Consider the following 12,384-nt stretch of genomic DNA (forward strand, 5'->3'; position numbering starts at 1 on the left):
TGACGATGGCCACTATGTTGGAGGTTTATCCTGGAACAATAAGAGCCCTCAGAACACTGTGCACCTCTTGCCCCTCTTCTTGACGGGTGGGGGGCACAGCACAGCACGGATGGCCTCGTCAAATACCGTCTTCAACCCTCGCTGGGTCAGGGCCGAGCACTCCAGGTACTTCACAGCACCTGACCGCCACACACAAACAAACATCTTTATTACACATCTATAATCAAATTAAGTATTTTATCCATTAGTTCATCTGACACTTAGTAAATAGATAAAGGGCTTAATTGCCAAAATCTTGCACTATCCCTTTAAAAAGGTACAGACTCAGAAATATGACATCAAGCACAGAGGGTCACTTGCTGTTTGGGGCAATACCCTGTGAAAATAACCACCCCTTCCGCTATATTTCGGTATCATATCCCCTAATCTTTTGAATGGGCTTCACGATAATATCAAATTTGTGAAAACGCTGTAATTTTTTATATATACAATACCAGTGAAAAGTTTGGACACACCTACTTTATTGTAGAATAATAGTGAAGACATCCAAACTATGAAATAACACATATGGAATCAAGTAGTAACTGAAAAAGTATTAACAAATCAAAATATATTTGAGATTCTTCAAAGTAGCCACCCTTTGCTAAGATGACAGCTTTGCACACTCTTGGTATTTTGTCAACCAGCTTCATTAGGTACAGTAGTAGGTAGTCACCTGGAATGCATTTCAATTAACAGGTGTGCCTCGTTAGACAGCTTTTAAATTAAAATAAAACACAGGCGCAGCAGCCTCTCTTTCTCGCTCTCTCATGAAGCAACGCCCACCTCTACAAGTACCCCGTCTAATCCAATAGCGTGGTTATATGCAAATAAAATCACATCAATCCAAATAACCTCCGCGGAACCTTGGGACAAGCAGGCAGAAAGAAACAGAAAGATGTGACCGCAGTTCAACTGTTAATATCACAGATATACTGGTGACTAAGCTCTTTGTTTATATGGCTTGTTAAAAAAAAATTATAACGTTGACTCTAAAAACTGTTTATTGAAAAACGACTGGACTGAACAGTTTTTAATTAATTCTTACCGCAACTAGCACAAAACCAATGTGCCTGATATGCAGCAAGTCCTTAACTCTTGTGAAAAGTGCCAATGTTAGGCGCCATTATGACACCAGGCATAGTAAATTCGATCAGATGTATCCCCTACACACACACACACACACACACACAGGCGAGAACAAACAAGATTAACCAATTCAAATCCCAATATGAAAAAGGTCCACCAAAGTCCTTGTCAATTCCCTGACAGACTAACAACATGCAATGGAGTGTTCACTGAGGATAGCTTGGGTTTTGGGGAAACACAAAAACTTTTTCAGACGCTGAGATGGTAAAAGGATGCATGTGTGAAGATGCTGACACCTTCCTTGAAGGTGAACAAAAAGGATGAGCTCAGAGAAAAGATCAAACAGATCGTGCTGTCAGATTCACAGCAATGAGGAGAACTGAAATATTAGCTGAAGATTTAACTTCACCATTTGATGCGGTCATTCAGAATGCACCATGCATTTCATTATCTCTTGATGAAATCAACAGATAACACTGATAATGCCCAGCTTCTGGTGTTCGTCAGATTATTTTACGAAACAAAGAAGGAATTCTGTGAGGAGCTGTTGGGCTTAACCCATCTAGAAGCACACACACAGGGAGAGGATATCCATGAGGCCATCAAAGGGATGCTGACAAAAAGGGGGACAGATCTGATGTCCGTGGTCTCCACCACCACAGATGGAGCTCCAGCCATGACAGGAAGAGGGAGGGGACTGGTTGCACGTTTGAAAGAGGACCACCCTGACATCATGTCACTGCATCATCCATCAATCTGTCCTGTGTGCCAGTCTGGGAAAATAGTATTCTGAGGTCATGACGACAATGAAACTGATCAACTTTTTGAGAGCAACATCATCCCTACAACATCACCCGAGGCATTATGACAGAGGCCAATGCCAGTTGATGACTTACTACTGCACAACAATGTCAGATGGCTCAGCAAAAGCAGAGTTTTGGAACACTTTTGGGGCATTCAGGAGAAAATCTAATTTTTTTATCAGAGCAAAAGAGTGACAAGGCAACTCAGTTTGAGTTTTTGGAAGATGAACAGAAGATGGAAACAGTTGCATTTTTGACAGACATTACACCTTAATCAACTGAATGTTAAGCTGCAGGGATGGGACAACACAGTGTGTGATATGATAACAGCAGTCCGGGCTTTCCAGGAGACAGAGGTTTCCAGCCATGTAGATTTCATCCAGAAGCTGATGGATAACTTCAAGGCACGCTTTGATGACTTCGCTGTTGGAAGAGAACTGCTGCTGCTCATCCAGAACCACTTCAAAAATGTGTGGTCAAAAATGTGACAAAGTTGTAGATGTTACATCACTGAAATGGAAATGATTAAGCTGCAAGAAAATGTGTTTTTAAAGGAGCAGGCTGGTGATTGTGATCCTGTCACTTTCTGGGGAAAGATGGTGACTGCAGCTGATGTCCCTGTTCTCAAGATACTGGCACTATACATCCTGAATGTGTTTGGCTCCACATACAGCTGTGAATCAGCCTTCTCCACAATTAACAAATACCACACCAGGCTCCCCAATGAACACCTGCACCAGTGTCTCAGAGTTGCTCTCACACCATTTGTGCCAAAGTTCAAAGCTTTGGCAAGAGACAGAAAGTGTCATTTCTCTCATTGATGCAATGGCCCAGAGTGAATTGTACATGAATATTCCATGGCCCACAGTAACGTTCTGTGCATTCAGATAGTTATTTTGGTTCAACTCTCCTTTGTTCTTCAGAAAACATAGACTTTATTTAACAAAACATGTAAGTTAATTCAAGGCTCATGTACAATGGTTCACAATGCACTGTTTGCCTAGACAATTATGCAACTACTTTTGTTCTTCAGCAATGTTACACATTTAGATTCGAAAGAAGTTGTAATTAATTCAAGTTCTTAGTATCATTTAATGTATTTAATGTACATTTTATATAACAACATGTTTCCTAAGTCGTAGACGACTAGGTTTGTTACTACGCTGTACCACAGCGCCGATAAACGACGATATCCATCCGGACCTTTGCCACCTAGGAAATTTACGTCATTGGACCTTCTCAATTAGTAGTTGAGTACCCCTGCACTATAGCATAGCATATTAACCAAATCCAAATCTGCCAAGACCCCAAATCATCACACCGAATGTGACGTCAGAGTGCGCAGCTGAACACTGCATGCTGGAAATACTCAGTTTGTTATATTTGACAAAAACATAACCAATATTCGTTAAATATAAATACTGAACCTGTTTTAGTGTGGATTCCGCAACACGGTTAGCTTTTAACAGCTAGGACTGCTATTTCTTGTCCCGGAATCCCGCTTAACAGACAGGTTGAAGCCTGCTTGACAGAGCTGCTAAGCTGCTAGCCATCAAGCTAACGAAGTTAGTCCCAGATGAGTTTTCCAATGGAGCCCTCGGTCTACGCATTGTTTCAGGACAAACCGGATCACTCAGAGTTACAATGCGGCAATTGTTTGCTTGCCAAGGATTATAGGCATGAGGTGGCTTCCTTGATCACGCATGTTGCCAGTCCACGTAAGAAACTGGGGAAAACGCAGAGTGGAATGATTACCTTTTCTACGCTGGTGGCTGGATGGCGTTCGCGCTTGTTGGATGCATCTCCGCCTTGTTGTTTGTCATTATCCGACTGGCCGGTGTTGCCTGGAGCTCCCCCATCTGATAGTTGAGTCGAAGGAGCACAGCAAGAGGAGCAAGGCAATCAACGATGGTCGCATGTCACGAGATGTGGAAGCCGAAGACAGTGGCCTCCCACAAAGCAGTCTACACTCCCACCGAGAGGTCCGGAGGATTTAAATAATGAATTGTTTCGCCATCCAGGAGCTTGATCTTGCTGCACCTTCGCCGCTGGGGGTACCGGTGTCTGCGGCCGCAGTGCCTACTCCTACGATTTCAAAGTCGACGTTGGCAACCTTCCGTCCCTGCTCTGAATTGAGCGGGGCCTCTCCATCCTGTGAAGCATGGGAGTGGGCGGATTTCCTCGTCCTTCTCGCCAGCCGTGATTTTGGGCAGCTCCATGGTAAGAAATGTGACTGTTCCTATCCCGGAGCTCGTGTAAATTACATTACTAAGCTGCTCCCGTATGTACTACACCAGGACATGGACATCGATTCCATCATAGTCCATGTGGGTTTTAATGACATTATGAAGGACAGCTTTGAACAGTTGAAACTGGATTTTAAAGAGCTGATTGACTCTGCTAGACACTAAAAAAAATACCCATCATATTTGGCCCTGTGCCCTCAATGAATCGTGGCATGAACGCTTTTGCAGGATTCTTTCTCTTCACAACTGGCTATGTGATTATTGCAGCTCAAATGGGTGTAAAGTTTGTTGACAATTTCGATACCTTCTGGAAACAAAACACGTTTTATAAGGAGGATGGGATCCACCCAAATCATTTGGGTTCCTGGATCCTTTCACAGCATTATAAGGCTGCATTGAGACAATGACTTATCAATGACCCAGTCCAGCTCATTTAATCCCTACCATTGTGACAGTGAGTTGTCATAATACTTCAGCAAATGTACATTATCCCAGGGGCGTTGGTAGACACAATGTAAGTAACCTAATTGATGTCCCTCTAACTGCCTTGAATGTCTCTGCTGATCCTACAGCTATTGTATGCTGTAATCATGTTCCTATGAACCAGATTTATACTGTTAGCACTGAGGCAGTGTGCCCTAGGAGGAAGTCCACTGTGTGCAGCTCACCCTGCACTAACATAAATAACATGAGCATATCTACTTCTGCTAAGCTTCCCAGTAAAGCAATGATAACAAGGAAGCATCCCAGAAGAAAAGTGCTCAAAATAGCCCGTGTTAACATATGTAGCTGAAATCAATAATTTGCTAGTAACAGATGATTCATATTCTGAAACTCACTTAGTTCTATTGATGATACAGTGGTAGCAATACAAGGTTAACATTAACAGAAAAGACAGAGATGCCAGTGGTGGGGGTGTTGCTGTTTATATTCAGAAACACATTCCTGTAAAGATTAGAGAGGATCTCATGTTAAATACTGTTGAAGTAATATGGCTACAGGTTCATCTGCCTCACCTAAAGCCCATTCTCATGGGAAGCAGCTATAGACCACCAAGTGTTAACTGTCAGTATCAGGATAACCTGTGAAATGATCATGTATGTGATTTTTTTGCTCTTAACTGACTTGCCTAGTTAAATAAAGGTAAAAAAGAAAATTACTGTAAAAACTGTAAAATCCATGTGGATTGATGAGGAATTAAAAAATTGTATGTTTGAGAGGGATGAGGCTAAAGGAATGGCAAATAAGTCTGGCTGCACAACCAATTGGCAAACGTATTGCAAATTGAGAAATTATGTGACTAAACTGAATAAAAAGAAGAAACTACACTGTGAAACAAAGATAAATGACATAAAGAATGATAGTAAAAAGCTTTAGAGCACCTTAAATTACATTTTGGGAAAAGGGCAAACTCCACCCCATCATTCATTGAATCAGACGGCTCATTTATCACAAAACCAACTGATATTGCCAACTACTTTAATGCTTTCTTTTCATTGGCAAGATTAGCAAACTTAGGGATGACATGCCAGCAACAAACGTTGACACTACACATCAAAGTATATCTGACCAATCTATAAAAGACAAATATTGTAATTTTGAATTCTGTAAAGTGAGTGTGGAAAAGGTGAAACAATTATTGTTGTCTATCAACAATGACAAAACACCAGGGTCTGACAACTTAGAGGGAAAATTACGGAGGATAATAGCGGACGATATTTCCACTCCTATTTGCCATATTTTCAATTTAAGCCCACTAGAAAGTGTGTGCCCTCAGGCCTGGAGGGAAGCAAAAGTAATTATGTTAACTAAGAATAGTAAAGCCCCCTTTACTGGCTCAACTAGCCGACCAATCAGCCTGTTACCAACCCTTAGGAAAGTTTTGGAAAAAATTGTGTTTGACAAGATACAATGCTATATTACAGTAAACAAATTGACAACAGAATTTCAGCATGCTTATAGGGATGGACATTCAACAAGCACAGCACTTATACAAATGACTGATGATTGGCTGAGAGAAATTGATGAAAAGATTGTGGGGGCTGTTTTTTTAGACTTCAGTGCGGCTTTTGACATTATCGATCAGTCTGCTGCTGGAAAAACGTATGTTTTATGGCTTTACACCCCCTACTATATTGTGGATAAAGAATTACCTGTCTAACAGAACACAGAGGGTGTTTTTTAATGGAAGCCTCTCCAACATATAGGAGAAGCTTCTTCAATAAATGGCCACTTTAATAAATGGAACACTAGTCACTTTAATAATGTAACCTTTAATGTTTACATATCTTGCATTACTCATCTCATATATATATACTGTATTCTATACTATCTATTGCATCTTAGCTTATGCTGCTCGGTCATTGCTCATCCATATATTTATATATTCTTATTCCATTCAATTCCTTATTCCATTAGGTATTTGTTGTGGAAATGTTAGATATTACTTGTTAGATATTGCCGCACTGTCGGAACTAGAAGCACAAGCATTTCGCTACACTCGCAATAACATCTGCTCACCATGTGTATGTGACCAATACAATTTGAACATAATCTAGGTAGAATCAGGAATTCCCCAGGGCAGCTGTCTAGGCCTCTTACTTTTTTCAATCTTTACTAATGACATGCCACTGGCTTTGAGTAAAGCCAGTTTCTATGTATGCGGATGACTCAACACTATACACGTCAGCTACTACAGTGACTGAAATTACTGCAACACTTAACAAAGAGCTGCAGTTAGTTTCAGAGTGGTTGGCAAGGAATAAGTTAGTCCTAAATATTTATAAAACTAAAAGCATTGTATTTGGGACAAATCATTCACTAAACCGCAACTAAATCTTGTAATAAATAATGTGGAATTTGAGCAAGTTGAGGTGACTAAACTGCTTGGAGTAACCCTGGATTTTAAACTGTCATGGTCAAAACATGTTGATACAACAGTAGCTAAGATCAGGTCTGTCCATAATCATAATCAGTCTGTCCATAATAAAGTGCTGCTCTACCTTCTTAACAAAACTATCAACAAGGCAGGTCCTACAAGCCCTAGTTTTTTTCCACTTGGACTACTGTTCAGTCGTGTGGTCAGGTGCCACAAAAAGGGACTTAGGAAAATTACAACTGGTTCAGAACAGGGCAGCACAGCTGGCCCTTGGATATACACAGAGAACTAACAATAATATGCATGTCAATCTCTCCTGGCTCAAAGTGGAGGAGAGATTGACTTCATCACTACTTGTATTTATGAGAGGTATTGACATGTTGAGTGCACCAAGGTGTCTGTTTGGGCTACTGGCGCACAGCTCGGACACCCATGCATACCCCACAAGACATGCCACAAGAGGTCTCTTCACAGTCCCCAAGTCCAGAACAGATTATGGAAGGTTCACAGCACTGCATAGAGCCAGGACTACATGGAACTCTATTCCACATCAAGTAACTGATGCAAGCAGTAAAATGTGATTTAATAAACAGATAAAAATACACTTTATGGAACAGCAGGGACTTTGAAGCAACAAACATAGGCACAGACACATGCATACACACGATTACATACGCACTAGACACACGCATTTTGTATTGTAGATATGTGGTAGTGGTGGAGTAGGGGCCTGAGGGCACACAGTGTGTTGTGAAATCTGTGAATGTATTGCAATGTTTTTAAAATTGTATAACTGCCTTACATTTTGCTGGATCCCAGGAAGAGTAGCTGCTGCCTAATGGCGATCCATAATAAATACAAATACCAATAAAAATACATTAGCTGTTCTGAATGTGGGCATGGATGGGCAGACATCCACACAGACTAACCTATCTCCCGTGCCATGGCCAGGCCCTGGGGGTAGGTGATGGGGGACAGCTTCTTGTCCCTCAGCCTCTCCATAGTGTCCTTGTCATCTCTCAGATCTAGCTTGGTGCCCACCAGGATGATGGGGGTGTTGGGGCAGTGGTGTCTCACCTCTGGGTACCACTGAGACACGCCACATACAGAGGGTAAAGGTCATTAGGTCAAATATGGAGATCAAGGCTGGGTAGAACAGAGCTATAGAAATAAAACCTCTAATCTGATCTAGGGACATAGATGGCTTACAGGACTATTATGGATAGTGTAGAACAGAATAGCAGAACGCAGTAAAATACAATAGAACACCATTAGACACTGCTGAAAAACCTCACACATCCTTTAAAAACACCAAATCAAATTGAGTGAATCATCACTTTGAACCAGAGTCATATACAAAGAGAGTTTGACACACAGAAAGGTGTGTGATGTCATCTAAGAGCACCGTAATGCTTTTGAGTTGAAACCACAATGGCCAAACTCTCTCTATATCAGGACTATAGCTATAGAACATGAACCAGGGAGAGCTATAGATGTGCATCTTTAGGTCAGGCTCGGCAGGTCCCCTGTTCCTGTGTCTGTGAGCAGGTAGGTTCAGTACTGACCTTAGCTCGGACGTTCTCAAAGGAGGCCGGGCTGACCAAGGAGAAGCATATCAAGAACACATCCTGGGGAGAACCATAGAGAGACAGACCTTAGGATGAAACCACTGAGATCAACCAACCATGGAATCACCTGACTCCACATGGGACAGACTGGAAGAATAGCTCTTCTGCCATTAGTAGATAGCAAATCAATCCTTCACAGAAAGATAATGGGTTAGAAGCTGTGTGTGTGTTACCGTCTGTGGATAGGACAGTGGTCGGAGTCTGTCGTAGTCTTCCTGTCCTGCTGTATCCCATAGACCCAGATTCACTGGTTTCCCATCGACCATCACATTGGCAGAGTAGTTGTCAAAGCTACAGGGAGAGGAAACCATCTCTTTATGTCCGGATGCCAGCTCTGTGTATAGCGTAGACACCTAAAATACAGCTCTGTGTATAGCGTAAATGCCTAAAATACAGCTCTGTGTAATAGTAGACACCAAAAATACAGCTCTGTGTATAGCGTAGACGCCTAAAATACAGCTCTGTGTATAGCGTAGATGCCTAAAATACAGCTCTGTGTATAGCGTAGACGCCTAAAATACAGCTCTGTGTATAGCGTAGACGCCTAAAATACAGCTCTGTGTATAGCGTAGACGCCTAAAATACAGCTCTGTGTATAGCGTAGATGCCTAAAATACAGCTCTGTGTATAGCGTAGACGCCTAAAATACAGCTCTGTGTATAGCGTAGACGCCTAAAATACAGCTCTGTGTATAGCGTAGACGCCTAAAATACAGCTCTGTGTATAGCGTAGACGCCTAAAATACAGCTCTGTGTATAGCGTAGACGCCTAAAATACAGCTCTGTGTATAGCGTAGACGCCTAAAATACAGCTCTGTGTATAGCGTAGACGCCTAAAATACAGCTCTGTGTATAGCGTAGACGCCTAAAATACAGCTCTGTGTATAGCGTAGACGCCTAAAATACAGCTCTGTGTATAGCGTAGACGCCTAAAATACAGCTCTGTGTATAGCGTAGACGCCTAAAATACAGCTCTGTGTATAGCGTAGACGCCTAAAATACAGCTCTGTGTATAGCGTAGACGCCTAAAATACAGCTCTGTGTATAGCGTAGACACAGCTCTGTGTATAGCGTAGACGCCTAAAATACAGCTCTGTGTATAGCGTAGACGCCTAAAATACAGCTCTGTGTAATAGTAGACACCAAAAATACAGCTCTGTGTATAGCATAGACACCTAAAATACAGCTCTGTGTAATAGTAGACACCTAATATATACAGCTCTGTGTAATAGTAGACACCTAATATATACAGCTCTGTGTAATAGTAGACACCTAATATATACAGCTCTGTGTAATAGTAGACACCTAATATATACAGCTCTGTGTAATAGTAGACACCTAATATATACAGCTCTGTGTAATAGTAGACACCTAATATATACAGCTCTGTGTATAGTATAAATGTAAAATACAAACACTACATAGAGGCAAGCAGACTCACTCGCATCCATGCATTGTGTGTGTGTGTGTGTGTGTGTGTGTGTGTGTGTGTGTGTGTGTACTCACACAGTGGGTATGTACTCTCCGGGGAAGGCATTGGTGGTGTAGCTGATCAGCAAACAGGTCTTACCCACAGCCCTGAGAGAAAAATCATGGGAAAACTAAAAGATCATTACTTGACACATTGGAAAAAACAGCAAACTAGAATACCATTTGGCCCTAAACAGAGAGTACACAGTGGCAGAATACCTGACCACTGTGACTGACCCAAACTTAAGGAAAGCTTTGACTATTTACAGACTTAAAGGCCTGTTTATAGCCTGTCTTCTGTTGAGAGCCAGGTCTGCCTATGTGCACACTGCCCACAAAATGAGGTGGAAACTGAGCTGCACTTCCTAAACTCCTGCCAAATGTATGACAATATTAGAGACACATATTTCCCTCAGGTTACACAAAGAATTTGAAAACAAAGCCAATTTTGATAAACTCCCATATCTACTGTGTGAAATACCAGTGTGCCACAGCAGCAAGATTTGTGACCTATTGCCTCGAGGGCAACCAGTTAAGAACAAACACCATTGTAAATACAATCCATATTTATTTTCCCCTTTGTACTTTAACTATTTGCACATAATATGACATTTGAAATGTCTTTATTATTTTGGAAATTGTGTGAGTGTAATGTTTACTGTTAATTTGTATGGTTTATTATCTAGTTCACTTCCTTTGGCAATGTCAACATATGTTTCCCATGCCAATAAAGCCCTTCAAATAAATGTTTTTTAAATAATAAATAGAGAGACACACACCCTCGCTTTACTCACTGCTAGAGAAAACACAAGCCTAATAATGACCCTAAAAAAAGCTGCTGAGGTAGGTAGACTTCTAGGTAGGCTGGTACTCAGTTTGTGTATGCCTGCTATCTTTGTCTCTCTCTCAGGTTAAGTATCACACAGACATTGGCCTATTTTCACTTTGCATGAGGGACATACTACTCCCTCACGCCCTACTACCCCATCCCTGTTATCGACAAACACACAACACAGGAAGGGTTGGTGACAGCGGTGTCTGTGTGTGTGCATCCAGTACGTCAGAATGATATGAACAAATTGATGGTGGATTTGCCAGGTAGGAGGTGAATGGTCTGCGTAAGAATGAGTGTATGTGTGGATGAACAGAGGGAGTAGTAGTGAGACAGACTGACAGTTTAAGTGCTACTATAAAACAGATTTGGGGTCATTGAGTTTGCTTGGCTGGGTTGGGGGTAAGGAGTATGAGGGAACTGGGAAAGAGGGGGGAGAAGGAGGGAGGGGTAGTGAAAAGTTTTATTTTTTTGAGCAGGCCACTAAAAGTATATTCTGGGTTGCTCTGGGAATTACAGATTAACATATGAAATATTAATATATTACACTAATGCTCTGATTGATTAATAACCCTTAGTTTTCACAAATCCTCCAACCGGGATTTGGCATTAGTAAGGCACTGTAGATATCAACATTTAGCCTAGGCTTAGGGGTGTTAAGGACAAAACCAGTCAGATAAAGGATCAATGCTTCCTGTAGTTAACTACATAGACCTGCTGTATCTACATAGACCTGCTGTACCATCTCGCCTTTTTCATACCAACTCCCAAATAATGTAGCTTACATGGTAGTAAATGATGGAAGGAAAATAAAAACGGAATAACTGAATAGATTCCTTCATAAAACATGGGAAGAAAGGGCTGTAAATTGAAATTATAATAAAACAACGCGTAGAAATTCCTTAGTCCGCATCGTCACTGATGAAGCCTGATTCCCGATGGCCTACAAGGCGAGTATGTTTCCCATAGCATCGCTACAGCCTGGGCGTTTTCTCAGCGTGAAAATACACAACTCCACATTTTACACATCCCGACGTCTCACATTATATTACAATCATCTCCCAAACATGACCGCATCGCTGGTCTCACGCACACACACAGGATGAGGGAATTCTCTTCGTTTATCAATGAGGTTCTTACCCGTCCCCGACCACCACACATTTAATTGCTTGCATTTGCAAAGGTCTAGGCAGTTTCAGAAAGCCAACAGAAGTGGTTGCTGTATCTCACAATGAGCGCTAGCAGTGATTTAGATCTGAAGCGGGTCTGCTTTCGAGCCGCAGTGAAAAGGGTCGGTGACGAGAGACGCCTGAAAACACCAGAAAAGATAGAGCGTACTTAATTAAAGGGCCAGTGAGCATCAGAAGTCAGTTTTCCCCTTTCTCTTGTTTGAGGAGTTT

At 41.6% G+C, this 12,384-nt stretch overlaps 1 protein-coding gene across 2 annotated transcripts; it reads right to left on the reverse strand.

Moving 5' to 3' along the window:
- Positions 1 to 48: 48 nt before the first annotated feature.
- Positions 49 to 12,159, reverse strand: LOC120045718 (ras-related C3 botulinum toxin substrate 3-like). Of its 2 annotated transcripts, none has more exons than XM_038990659.1 (6): positions 12,125 to 12,159; positions 10,189 to 10,260; positions 8,857 to 8,974; positions 8,621 to 8,683; positions 7,985 to 8,144; positions 49 to 179 (listed from the first exon to the last, which is right to left on the reverse strand). In XM_038990659.1, exons 1-6 carry the CDS (start codon positions 12,157 to 12,159, stop codon positions 49 to 51), a joined length of 579 nt encoding a protein of 192 aa, XP_038846587.1. The 2 variants fall into 2 exon arrangements, with proteins under 2 accessions (XP_038846587.1, XP_038846588.1); XM_038990660.1 differs by having other exon boundaries at position 179; positions 7,981 to 8,144.
- Positions 12,160 to 12,384: the final 225 nt, after the last annotated feature.

Source organism: Salvelinus namaycush, chromosome 4, assembly GCF_016432855.1.
Source record: "Salvelinus namaycush isolate Seneca chromosome 4, SaNama_1.0, whole genome shotgun sequence".
Taxonomy (NCBI): domain Eukaryota; kingdom Metazoa; phylum Chordata; class Actinopteri; order Salmoniformes; family Salmonidae; genus Salvelinus; species Salvelinus namaycush.

Coding starts and splice junctions, on each gene's coding strand:
- LOC120045718 (XM_038990659.1), bottom strand. CDS start 12,159: ATGCAAGCAATTAAATGTGTGGTGGTCGGGGACGG. Junction 8,975..10,188: donor GGAGAGTACATACCCACTGT/GTGAGTACACAC, acceptor CTCTCCCTGTAG/CTTTGACAACTACTCTGCCA. Junction 8,684..8,856: donor CACTGTCCTATCCACAGACG/GTAACACACACA, acceptor GGTTCTCCCCAG/GATGTGTTCTTGATATGCTT.